Source organism: Prionailurus bengalensis, chromosome E4, assembly GCF_016509475.1.
Source record: "Prionailurus bengalensis isolate Pbe53 chromosome E4, Fcat_Pben_1.1_paternal_pri, whole genome shotgun sequence".
Classification (NCBI taxonomy): domain Eukaryota; kingdom Metazoa; phylum Chordata; class Mammalia; order Carnivora; family Felidae; genus Prionailurus; species Prionailurus bengalensis.
In genome coordinates this window covers 19912744-19926869 of record NC_057360.1, presented here as the reverse complement: position 1 = coordinate 19926869, position 14126 = coordinate 19912744, and the positions used below count along the sequence as shown (strand labels likewise).

Sequence of the window (14126 nt, the reverse complement as noted above, 5' to 3'; positions counted from 1 at the left end):
TAATGTATATAAAGTGGCTGGTTCAGGGCTCAGAACATGTTTGCTACTGTCACCATCATCATCCCTATCGTCCGTCATTTTACAAAAGAAAGATACATCTCCAACCACTAGAGTTTGATTCTACAGAAACAGCATTTCAATTCGTTCTTAATTTCCAATATTATAAGATTCTTAAACTGGCTGGGCATTTGAGTCAACACTTTGTAAATTGCCTCAATATGAGCAAGACAAAAAACAAAGAAACAAAAAACAACAAACAAAAAAACCCTGCAGACACAATGAGTCAATTGTAGTATTAGATCTTTCCAATTGTCATTGATGTAAAGTTAGAGAAGGCCAAAAATGCCTTATCAAAACCCACTGTAGAACTGCTTTTTCCATTTAAAAACAAAAAAACCACACTGCTTTTCCTGCTTCAAGCAAGTTAACTTCCTACCTGTCATCTGTGTTACGAAGGGATGGAAGCCGAAAGCTCGTGTTTCTGTCAAGCTTTGATTGGCTTTTGGTCCTCTTGATGGAGCCTTTCAGGCGCTTGCTGAAGAACCCCTAGAACGAAAAGGCAGAAGGTGATGGGAGAGAAAACCATAATAGTGCCTGGCTGTCTTCTTACTGCTTTGTACTGCTTTTGAAAAGAATGTTATAATGGAGACCAAAAAAATTTAATGCCTTACAAAATGCCCATTTTATAATGGAGACCAAAAAAATAATCCAGCTTTTAATTTTTTAATTTATAAATAATAGTTGCTTGAAACTACCTGGTAATGGGACAAATTTTTTTTTCTTCTAGGATAATTGGGATAATTGAACTTTTTGATAACACTTAACTTCTTGTCTCTTGGTTTCTATACCAGCTATGGTAGAGAAACATCTAATTTTGATAACAGATTTTTAAAAACAAAACAAGGTAACAGAAAAATATACTCCTTTCTATGAGGCAATTCAATAGAAAAGGCATCTGGTAATTAATTTCCTGAACTAAATTAAGAGAAAACAGGAAACGAGAATAGCATATGCAAGAGCCCTGAGGTGAGAAGGTACTTAGGACATTAAAGGAATTTTAAAGAATATGCTGATAGTGAGAAGAGAAGAAGCTTTATACTAAGAGCTGCCAAAAAAACCTCCAAAACCAAAAATAAAGCACTCAACCCCCCCCCCCCCCAAAAAAAAAGAGTTATGTAATTAGTACAAGGTAATACGTTGGTGGTCTCAAAAGTTGTTAAAGTTTGGTCTATGTCACCTTGAATATGTTATTCGTAAACTTAAGTTTCAAATGTAGGTAAACTATCTTAAAATGAAATGTGAAATATTTCATAAATGAAATGTCATTTATGAAACCGTTGAAACATCTAGACTTCAGGAGAACAAAGCATTTTATAGTTTTTGACCACTGCCTCCCTCCTGCCACTTTCACCAAACTATCTAGAGCTCCTTGAATATTTTCCTAGTCTTAGCACCTACTAAACAATCAGCAGCCAATAAAAGTGTGTTGAATAATAGAACAAATGCACGCATGAATGATGATAGCCACTACTTTCAAGTAATAATTCTATTGTTGGCAGATGAAAGGACATCTTATGTCTTGAGAAAAAGTTGTAATTCAAAGAAAAGTATGTTAATGCTGGGAAAATGACTCTAATCACCTTGAGATGAATACTGTCCTGTAGGGGTTATGTACAGTAAGCATTTCCATCAGGAAGAAAAAGAAATACTGGGTCAAGATCAGCACGCCAAATCTTTTATACTCTTTTAGTTATCACCAAAGCCTAGTGTTTTGGCTGAAGACTGTATTAATCAAGATACTCGGGATTACGTTTATCTAATACACTCACAATCTAAGTAGTATGAGACGTGTAACATGTCTATCTATGAGCAGGTCAACTAACAGAGATGGGGGCTTGGCTCTGTGCTGCCCTCACTCAGGGACTTAGGCTAAGGCAGGCTCCTTCTCTGTGCATCTATACCTGCTTCAGGAGGATAAAGGAAATGTGACAAATTATGTACTAGTTCTTAAAGCTTCATGTCACTTCTGGTCTCATTTCATTGGACAAAAAAGTCACACGACCGCGCCTAATTTTTGTGGGGAAAGGATCTATAATTGTATCACATATCCAGAAAGAAAACTGGAAATATTTGGTGAACAGTAATGTGGACTACCACAGCGGTTACCCACGCCAAGTATTTTGCAAACACACAGGCATTGCTCCTTCCATTAGAGAAAAATGGAAACAAACTTATTTGAATCCGAAGTAAAACCATTTAGCTGCCTGAAAAAAACACTTAGACGTTATTTCTTGTTATTCTTGTAGCCCAAAGAATAAGGGTAAAAATTCCCTAGGCAGTTTTTTATTATAGGAGCATAGAGGTTGACTGGAAGAAAGAAAACAAGAAAACAAAAAAAATTTTTAAGTACTATATGTATTTTTTTAAGATTTTATTTTATTTTATTTTTTTAATTTTTTTTTTCAACGTTTATTTATTTTTGGGACAGAGAGAGACAGAGCATGAACGGGCGAGGGGCAGAGAGAGAGGGAGACACAGAATCGGAAACAGGCTCCAGGCTCTGAGCCATCAGCCCAGAGCCCGACGCGGGGCTCGAACTCACAGACCGCGAGATCGTGACCTGGCTGAAGTCGGACGCTTAACCGACTGCGCCACCCAGGCGCCCCTAAGATTTTATTTTTAAGTGCATGCTGTACTGAGTCAGCTGGGGCCCCCGGAAGCACTGTATTTCTTAGGGACGGGCATTTGTCTGGTCTTCTGTACAATCTTAGCATTGTAGTTAGGGAAAGTCACTGTCATTTGTTCTCCAAGGCAAAGGCTTTATTTACTACTTACCATGATTTAATCAAGATGATTAATTTGCTCAGAAATGTGGTCTGCAAAAAGGACCTAGAGTTTATAGGATTCTATTAGTATTGTGTATGGTTGATTCAAAAGCCACTGGCCTAAGTTGAGATTTGGCTCAAGGACCTGCGCAAATGCCATATGTAAATATATTTCTAACAAAACTACAGTTAGGCAGTTAAGTGAGAATATATACTAGCAGATGTTTGCTCACACGGTACTTTATCTTTTTGTGGCACTTACTATATAATACTTCTTGTTTCAATCCATTTATTTAGTAAATATTTGTTTTATGTCTATTTGCCATAAAGTACCATACCAAGTATTGTAAGGGAATCAAAGACAAAATAAACACAAACTCTGTCCCCAAAGAGTTTATAGTTTAATATGGGATTTGGAAACTATATATATATAAATATATATGACACAATTAGGGAGGTAAGTGTTCTCAATGTCTGGCATATTTAATCAAAAAATAAAAATTATCTATCATATTTCTTTGAATCTAGGACACCAATGATTGTTAAGTCACACTATTATTTTATGTACACTAAGAAAAAAGCTGCCAATTAAACTATAACATGATGCCTAATCTCTTAGAACTTTTATTTTGTATCAAGAAAGTTTTTCAAAGACTTACTTAGGCAGGTTTTTATCATATAGTGCATAGTGTATACATAAAAAGAATAAATGCAAAATAAACTAGCTTCTTCATTCTTCTGAACTACTTTTTGACTTAGAGTAGTTGTTCATGTTTTTCCACAGAATATTATCATGTGGTCTTTCAAGAATGTTGATGACAAACAGAGTGTCTTAGAAGAATAACTTACAGAGATGTTAAAATGTGAGAAAATACACATCTTAGAATTGGTAATATGGTATTATGTTAGAGAGGTACATAGGAAACAATTTCAGGATTTCAGAGAAAGAAGAGGTTGTATCATCCAGAGAAATAAGGAGAAGTTATATAGAAGAAGTGCAATATGCGAGGCCCTGATGAGTAGACAGGATCTGGGTTTGGGGGTTGCTGAGGAGCAAGGCAGCACCACAGGAGAAAGGGCTACAGAAAAATGGAGCCATGTAAAGAGCTGGCAAAGAACAAAACGGGTGCCCCTTAGGTAGACTCAGTCTGGCCAGTATATGATTAGGAGTAGCGAGAAATAAGGTTGGAAAGGTGGATTGTCCACCTATTAATGCATAATTGTCGCTCCCATTGGCCCTTAAACTTTCGAGGGAAGGGGTAATGCTATACCTATCTTAACATCTGCCACAGTGTCTGAACTGTAGTAAGCACTCAATATATATGTGAAATTATGGTTGTTCTGGGAATACAGGTAAGGGAAATTTTAAGACAGCCCAGAGTGGTCAGTAATATTTCATTCTGTTTTTATCTCCTTGATATAACTGAAACATGGTTTTCACTGAAAATATTGTTTAGCTTAGGCTATGAAGGTTGGTCTGGTGTCAGTCTATTCAGCCCTGTGGTCTCCCACATGTTCAGGGAGATCACATAGTGAGTTGAATGGATGCCACTAAAAACTCGCCATCTCCACACTAGTCCCAGCTTCTACTATGCCTTTGTCTTGGACCAACTACGCAGTGAGCCAGCCTTCTAATGACACTACCCCTCCTAGGAAACCTCAGAGTGTATGGCGTGCACACTTGCCCACTGCCCCTTCTGAGCGATTCCTTAAGCACAGATCACTATCCTTTGCACCAAGTGGTTCTTCGGCCTGACTATAGCTAATCGGACCAAGGATGGACACCTGACCTAAAGGTACCAAGAGGGGGCCGGGTAAGAGTTTTGCCTTATGGTATCCCCTGGTAGCTACTAAATACCCTAGGCTGATTCCTGGTCATTCCCTGCTTCGTACTTTACCCTCCAGCAACCCTAGAAGCCTGTAAGTCTCTACACTCACCATGCATCTCTGCTACGGCTCATATCCCTCCCTCTTCCCTGGCTAAGTCATCCTTTCAGACTCAGCTAAGGCATGAGATCTTCCAGAGTGTCTTTTTTGACATATACCACCTGGCTCTAGATGAGGTGGCCATTCTCTGTGCTTCAGAGGAATCCAATTACATACAGCGAGCCTTACATTTAGCACACGGCAGGTCCACTTATGTGTCAACAGCCCTCCCTCTAAATGCTGAACTCCTCAGGGCAGGGACTACACAATCTTGCCTTCCCAGGGCAGGTCCGATACGAGGCATTTGGTAGGGGTTCAATAAATATCAACAGAACTGAAATAAAATGGGCAGTGAAATGAGTAAGAGCCACTGTGGAGTTTTCGATACAAGTGCCACTGCAGAAAGAGCGGGCAACTCTGAATCAAAGCGTGGCTTCAAATTCTAGCTCCAATTTCTCCTATTGAGTGACTTTGAGTAAGTTGCAACTTCCAAGCTTCAGATTTCTTACCTGTCAAACGAGGAATAAAAAAACCCTCTTCCTAGGGCCATTCCAGAGAATAAGATAACTGAATGGAAAAGCACTTTTATTTTTTTTTTTTATTTTTTTTATTTTTAAAACATTTATTTATTTTTGAGACAGAGAGAGACAAAGCATGAACAGGGGAGGGTCACAGAGAGAGGGAGACACAGAATCTGAAACAGGCTCCAGGCTCTGAGCTGTCAGCACAGAGCCCGACGCGGGGCTCGAACTCACAGACCGCAAGATCATGACCTGAGCTGAAGTCGGCTGCTTTACCGACTGAGCCACCCAGGTGCCCCGAAAAGCACTTTTAAAATAATGGAAAATGGGTACCTATAAGTATTAACTTCATCTGAGTCTAGGGAGAGAGACTACTGGGTAGGTGAGGTGGAATCATGGCTTTTCCTCTTAGAAACTACCACATCAAAGGAAGGGAAGGAAACTAGAAAGAAGTTCCACAAATGGCAGGGATTTGGGCCGTTTTGTTCAGTGGCAGATGCCAGTACCTACAGGGATACCTGGTACATCCTAAGTGCTCAATTAACATTCGTTGACCGAACAAACTTACTGAAGGCTTCCTGGATATGAAGCACTGCTAAGTGCTTTCTAGTAGTTCCAATACTGTTTAGTCGGCACAATGACTCCACAAAATAGGTATTCAGCAGCTTGCTTTAGGTAACACAGTTTATAGATGAGGAGTCAGGATTTAAACCCAGTATTCTGCTAACATGCAAAAAGTTTCATTCATTCACATACTTACTGAGCACCGTTTATTGGCCACATGCTTGAGGCACCTGAGCTCGATCAGTGAACAAAACAAACAAAAATCTTTGCCTTCATTAAGCTTCATACATTAGTGGAAAGAGACAGACAATAAACAAAGGACATAAGAAATTAGTAAAAGACAAGGGCTACAGAAAAATAGAGCCATGTAAAGAGCTGGGAATATAAAGTGGTCATGATAGGCCTTATGGAGAAAGATTACACTGACTAAAGATTTGACGGGGGAGAGCCTCAGATCTCAGAAGGGAAAAGCATTCCAGGCAACAGGAATGGGATGGGCAAAGGCTTTAAGGCAGAAGAACTCCCGGTATGAGGAGAGCCAAGAAGTCAGTGCGGCTGGAGAGGAGGAAGTGGAATGGGAAGGGTTGTGGGAAATGAGGAAACAGAGGGAGCAGTGCTGGTCCCAGTCGTGAGGTGGGTGGGCAGATCCTGCAGGCCACTGTAAGGACCTTACTTTTTTTTTTTTTTTTTTTTTTTTTTTACTGTTTATTTATTTTTGAGAGAGAAATGAGCGTGAGCTGGGGAGGTGCAGAGACAGAGAGGGAGACAGAGAGGATCCAAGGCGTGTTCTGTTCTGACAGGAGACAGCCTGGTGTGGGGCTCAAACTCACAAACCGCGGGCTCATGACCTGAGCTGCAGTCAGATGCTCAACCGACTGAGCCACCCAGCACCCCAGCACCCCGGGACCTTACCTTTTACTCTGATTTCTAAGGAAAGCAACAATGAGAGACGAGACCCATCAAAGCAGTCGCAAATAAGCAACCATTTGTTTTTCTGAGAGGACTAACTTTACCTATGAAAACAGAAATGTGTACTGATTTAACATGGTTTTGAGCAAGAATGTGTGCCATGTGAACAGTTCATTTTCTTCACCAACAGCAGATCACCCACTCAGAGCTGGTATACACAGAAGGTGTCTGACTTCTCCCAGGTCAAACAGCTGCCAGGAGGCAGAGTACAACCTCAAGCCCAGGCAGCCCGAGTCCGGAACCCTGGCTTTTTAACCTCTATGCTACCCTGACTCTCCACATTCTTATTCCTCTTCAAGATACTCCGGGCACTAGGATATAATGCATTTATAATGCACATTCTCCGTGGGTGCTATATTTAATTTCTACACATATCTTATTACAGAATCATATACCACAAAAAGGAAGAAATGCACTATGACAATTCAAAAATATGAGGGGAAAAAAGAAAACAAAACTCCCACCAATGTGACATCTGACTTAGAAAAATTTGCCCCTAGGGCTCCTATCTATATAATTAAACTGACATGAAATGGAAACCCTATCGAAATTACTTTTAAATATAACTGACTCTATGGTCACTGAGAGAAAAAAATGCAAATATGAAATTTACAGGGAGATGGATGTCGAGAGGAAAATGCTTCTCTCTTTCACGTTAAGTTAGGACGTCTATGTCTCATGTGAATGTGAAGAGTACGTGATGCTCCTACAAGCTTACTTTAAAATCCAATAGCATGAATGGAAACAAAGGAAAAGACTACAAATAAACTGATTTCATCCTTACCTGAAAACACACTACTAAAACCCTCAAAACAAATCCTACCTGTCCAATCCTCTTCTGAAACACTGTTGCTACCAGCTACAACTCTGAAAAACAGTAAAAAGCTTACTTAAATGCCTACATTGTCAGACAGCAACTGATAACGACTACAGTGATGTACTTTAATTAGCCGGTACTCACTCTTTTCTGCCAAAACAAGGCTTACACTTAGCAACTGCCCAGGGAAAGGAAAAGCCAAACGTTGCCTTTCTCTGGAGCTTGGTGTGAGGAGAATGATAAAAGGTGTTCACCACCTACAAACTGGAGTAACCCCCGAAGACCGGACTTGGCTGTCAGGTCCCGACTGTAACTGAAATAAAGTTGCTGCTATGCAACCGCTCCCAGAAGCCTCTGTGGCGGCAACGGGAGCCGGGCCGTGCCGTTCCCTGAAGACGTGGAGAAGTGGAGGCAGAGAAGCACGCCATCACCTTCCCCACAAACACACGGTGATGCTCAGCAGGAGCCTGCTCTCATCCTGCGTGAGACTGTTTCTTATCAGTGGCCACACGAGGGATTAAGGAAATCTAGGCGACTGAAGCACTTTTAATAGCAGTTCCTTAAAATATTACATGACGCACAGTAAGAAAATGCCACCTTGTCAACTAGAAAGGACCCAGGCGAGAACTGTTCTCATTCTGGCTTTTAAAGTTTTCGTTTAATTAGTAAATGCATTCCTGTGTATGTGTGTGCTTTAGCAGTTCACGGTATTATGGATTGCAATGACCTGACAAGGGCTATGTCCTATATCAATTACTCCCTTCCTTCCCCTTTTAATGTAACTGAGGAACTTACAGATGCTCAGAAAATGTTCACGAGAACCCAGTTGTAGACAATTCACAGGAGAAAGGAAAAGGAAGGGTAACTGAAAGCGTTAACCTCCACTTTCCAGCCATCATATTTTACTTCCTTAGCGTATCTTCCAGTTATTGGAAGTCCAAGGAGGGAGGGAAACTCTAGGTAACAAGAGTAACAACAAAACAACAAACAGTTGCAAAGTGCTTTGTAGTTAACGAACAGTTTCAGTGTGGGTAATTTCCCCCCTAGTAGGGATTTGGGGTTGGTTTGTTGGTTTGTTTTGCAAATTAAATCATCAAACGGAAAAAGAAAAGGTCCTATAATAAATTACAATTGTTTTTCTAGCACAGAGCTGACGATAAATCAGAATTTCTGGGCGTGGGGCACAATGATCTGCATTTTTGACAAGCATCCAATGATTCTCTTTTATTAAACAAAGTAAAACATTTATTATGAAACTTAAAAAAAAAACAAAAGCGCATACATTACACCCATACCCATTAATCAGATCTAACCCACATTAACATATTGGTATATTATTAGATTGTATTAAAGTATAAAAGTAAAATACATATGTTATATGACATGTTTTTAAAAATTATTATAATATGATATAACATATTGATATATTAACATTTGTTGGGGGGGGGGCAAACACCTTTTCTATCCCTAGTAATATTCTTTGTCTTAGGAGATTCATTTTCATATGATGAAACAATGTTATATCAGATTTCTTTTGATCATTACCTTCCTGTTAAATTTTTTCAAACTTTCTACTTTCAACTTTTATATGTTATATTTTAAATATATCTTAAAAAAAACCCATTAGGTCTATTGAGGTATAATTTACGAAAGGATAACTCACCATATTTAGGTGTATAACTCGATGAGTTTTGACAAATGTATCCTACTGCAAACGAGATACAGATTTTCACCACCCGAAACGTTTCTTCAGGCCGCTTCACAGTCCATCCCTTCCTCCCGCCTCAGCCCCTAGAAACCACTGGTCTGATTTGCCCCTACAGTTTTATCTTTCCCTTCATGCTCTATCAATGGAACTATGCAGTATGGAGGCTTCTTTCACTTAGCACACTGTTTGGGGGGATCTATCCATGTTACTGCGTGTAGTCCATTCCTTTGTATTCCACATATGGATATACCAAAATATGTTTATCCATTTGCCAACTGATGGGCATCTGGGTTGTTTTCAGGTTGGATCTATTAAGAATAAATCTGCTAAAAAATATGTGAACAAGTCTTTACGTGGACATATGGTTTGGGAACCACGGAGTTAAAAGCTCGGTTGGAAATTCACAAATAAATAACATGGAGAAATGGCAACTTGTTAAAAGGATAACAGGTGAGGTGGCGTGGCGGAGGGAACTTGAGAAGGAAAGGAATTCCTGATGTTTTTCCTTTCTATTAAAAATTCTAGATTGACAGGAAATTTGGAAAAATAGTACGGAGAGTTTTCTCTTACCCAGCTTCCCCCAATGTTAACATCTTACCTAACCATAGTGAAATTATGAAAACTAGGAAATGAACCTAGGGTAGCATGCTGACAAATTACCTAATTCTAATTTCACCAGTTTTTCCACTGTATTCATTTTCTATTGCCACTGTAACAAATTATCACAACATGGTGGCTTCAACAGTACAAATCTATTATCTTACAGCCATGTAGGTCAGAAGTCCAACATGGGTCTCACCTGGCTACAGTCAAGGTGTCTGCAGGGCTGCACTCCTTTCTCAAGACCTGGAAGAGAATCTGTTTCTGGCCTCTTCCAGCCTCTAAAAGGCCTCCCACACTCCTTGGTTTATGGTTCCCTTCCTCTGTCTTCAAGGCCAGCAATGCTGCATTTTTATGAAAGGTTCTGTTTTTAAGGCCTTGAGATTAGATTGAACCCACCTGGATAATCTCAGGTACTTTTCTCACCTCAAGGTCTTTAGCCTTAATCACATCTCAAAAGTCTCTTTTGCCATGTAAAATAGCATATTCACAGATTCTGTGTATTAGCACGTGGACATCTTGGGGGCCACTGTTCTATCTTCCTTCCACACATAGCGTATGTAATTACTTTCTTATGAGTAGGCATTTAGGTTGTTCCCAATATTTTGCAATTATAAACAATGCTGCCAAGAATACCTTGTGCCTATGAATTTTTATGCTGATGGAGGTAAATCTTCGGTAGACTGCTTGAAGTGGGGCTGCTGGGTCAAAGGGTGAGCACATAGTAGCGTTGCCAAAATCCCCTCTAGAAGGGTTGTGCTAGTTTGGATTCCCATCACTAATGTATGAGAGTGTCTGTTTCCCATGATCTCACCAACTAAATCTGAGGTCATACTGTATAGTTTTTGCTCACCTAAAGGTGAAATAGCCTCAAAATATTGTTCTAACTTGAATCTCTCTGATTATCAGTGAGTTTGAACATTTTTCAATATGTTCAGGATAATTTTTATAGTGCTTGAGAATCACCTGTTCATACTTTGTTTTTCTTCAGTTCTTTTATTGAGTTTTGGGTCATTTGTCCCTCTATTTTTAATAGTCCTTTGTATGTTGTGAATATTTTCTTTCAGTCAGCTGGTTGTCTTTTAAGTTTCTTATGATGTTAATAAATCATAAGACAATTAAAAAAAACATTTTTGCCTCTGTAACCATTATAGTAAAGTAACCATTACAGAAAGTTTTTCCAACATTAAGGTCAAAGAAGAATTTATCAATGTCTCCTAGTACTTATATGGTTTATTTATTTAATTTTACATTTAGATCCCTAATCCATTTGGAGTTCATGCTTATGTGAGGTGTGAAATACACATCTAATTTATCTTTTTTTTTGCAAATGGCCACTCAGTTGTCCCTACACTGTTTATTTCAAATGCCAACTTCTCAGGAAACCATCCCTGATTTCTCTAATAGGAGTTAGTCCCTCGCCTCTGATTATCTAGCTCTTTTGTTTATATGACTGTTTTCCTCTGTCTTGACCAATAATTAGTTCTATTCCTATGTTATATCCCCTACTGAATCCTAACTCCTGAAAGCAAACATTATTGAGCTCATCTTTGTGTTTCTTCAATGCTTAGCATACAGTGAGTTACTTAATATATACTTGTGGAATGCTAATGATTAACCTGAATTATTAAAAAAAGTTCAATACACTTAAGAAGGTACGGAAACTACCTAATGCATTCAAGGGAAAAAACTCCTCAAAATTATTTAAATTAAACTAAGTTTGTGTTTCAAGAGGAAAAGTTTTGTATCTGGAATATTCACTTCTGTAGAATACCTCAGTTCCTGCTAATGAGATGTATGTTGATTTTCTTATGACTGGCAGAGACTGCTGATCTTAAGTTCACAGAGTATGCATATAAGAAAAATGGCTTTAAGGGATAAAATAATGAGAAATGATAGGTCAAAACTAAGAAAGAGAACATTCTCCCAAAGTGAGGTCTATTAGTCTATTGGACAGTCTCCCAGAGGTTATCATGGAAGCCTGAAAAAGCATCAGATAATAGAATGTGAGAGATACTTTTTCATTGTCAGGGGAGATGGACTAGATGAATTTAATTGAAGTTTTCTATCTCTCATTTCTAGGACTCTAAGAATAAAAGCATCGCAGAGAGAGGGGGGCTTTGGAGCCTAGGAGTCATTTAAAAAAATAAAATTCTTACTGCCTCTGGTAAAACAAAATGCACCTACAACCCATATTATGGAAATGGTGGTAAGCAAAAGATACAAGTAAAACAATATAATTATTCTTTACTAATGTCGATCAGGATGGCTTCTTTAAAAATATATAAAATAAAATGGGGGAAAGGAAGGAGAAATAAATCAAGGAAAGGATTTTATTAGGCATATTTATATAACTTCTAGAGGCTATTTCCTAACTATACTGCTTCTAATACTGCAAATATTTGTTTTTATTATAAATTTAGGCCCCAAATATTAACATATTGATCCTTAGTATATAGTACCTTTTATCCTGCAACTTTCAAGGATCTTAAAATATCTGTGTAATATTTCATTATCATAAAAAAGGCATCACAGGCCTTAGAGTAGGTCAAACAATTTGCTCTGGGTCACACAAGTGAGACACTAACTGAACATAACTTAAAAAAATAAAGCTCTTATCACTCCTTTGCCTGTTTTAGATACAAGCTCCTAAATGCTAATATGAACTCCTTGTACTAATGCCCTGGCAGAATTACACAGGCAGGGGACACCGGCCCTAAATCATATGGTCAGAGGATTTTTCAACTGCGGGCACCTGATTTTAATGGACAAGAGCCCCTGAGTGACAGTGGTCTCAGTGACTGCATGAGATATGAGCCCCGGTAGCTAAGGATAGATCATCAGGTTTTGGCCTTCACTTCTGATGGAGCTATTGTCTGTTTTTCATTTAACTTAAAAAAATTTTTTTTGACGTTTATTAGAGAGACAGAGCGCAAGTGGGGGAGGGGCAGAGAGAGAATGAGACACAGAATCCAAAGCAGGCTCCAGGCTCTGAGCTGTCAGCACAGAGCCTGACGTGGGGCTTGAACCCACAGACCATGAGATCATGACCTGAGCCAAAGTCAGATGCTCAACTGACTGAGCCACCCAGGCGCCCCTCATTTAACTTTGAAAGAGTTGAGAGTAGACCACATTCCTACATATCCAATTATTCCTTGAGTAAGAAGCCAACCAAGATAGTCCCCATGTTACTCTGTCATTAATCTCACAGGACTCCCATTAAAAGAAAATTACTTCCTTCTACTCACTACATTCTTCCCTTAATTATGTTTTATTTAACAGATTAGTGTAGACCCTTAAAAAAAAAAACAGTACACAACCTTGACTAATATTAAACCATCAATGATGAAGATGCTATGGCTTAAGAGGTTAAGGTCTTTACAATGGGCATATCTTGGGTAATCATGAATGTCACCTATATATTCAGTGAGTTTTCATAAACAGGTTAGGAAACAGAAAAGGCCTGTGCTGGAATTGTAAGATTAACAAGATACAGTCCTGGCCCTTCTTGAAGAGTGGTTTCTAAATTGCCTTGACTATGTATCAAATGAGTAAAATATCGTTGGTATGTGTTCCTAAAATTGTTTACTTGTAAAACGTAAGAACGTTCTAATGTATGATTATAAAACATTCAATAACATAAAAATTTAAGGAGTGTAATTTTAAAAATTAAATATTTATTATTTTCTTTCTGCAACTCAGATGGATCATATTAAGCACCCTACAAGATATATACATCCTATTCTGGAGACCACCACCCAGAATATCACAGACCAGGGAAGGCAACCATGCCAATAATGAGGCTACAATATACCAGTATCAATCCTATAACAAATAAATGCATACATCTATGGAAGAACAGAGAAAGTCAAGGCTGATGTTGCCTAGAAGAGGTAGTGAGACACTGGAGCTGAATTTTGAAGGATGAGAATACTTTCAGGAAACACAGATGTTGGCCTTGTTAGGCAGAAGTGTGCAACGATACCTGAGAAAGCTTGTTTGGGAACTTTTAAGTTTGGTTAAAAAAAAAAAAGGACACTAAGAGAACCCTGTAAGTTTGGAGGCTGAGAGATGTGGGGGTGGGGATGGTGATATCGGGTATTAGGAAATGAAACTGGAAGGGCAGCCAAAAACTTGATAACGAAAGGTTCTCTGTGCCAAGCGAACTTTGGTTTTTATCATCCTGTAAAACACAA

The 14126-nt window shown here is 38.8% G+C and overlaps 1 protein-coding gene across 9 annotated transcripts in view; it reads right to left on the bottom strand.

Annotated features, from left to right (window-relative positions):
• Positions 1-14126, bottom strand: part of RASAL2 (RAS protein activator like 2) — a 362955-nt gene that overhangs the window by 68153 nt on the left and 280676 nt on the right. For all 9 annotated transcript variants that reach the window (XM_043567728.1, XM_043567732.1, XM_043567733.1 and 6 more), the window contains one exon: positions 437-546. In XM_043567728.1, the coding sequence (XP_043423663.1) occupies positions 437-546 (110 nt within the window). The remainder of the gene's footprint in view (positions 1-436; positions 547-14126) is intronic.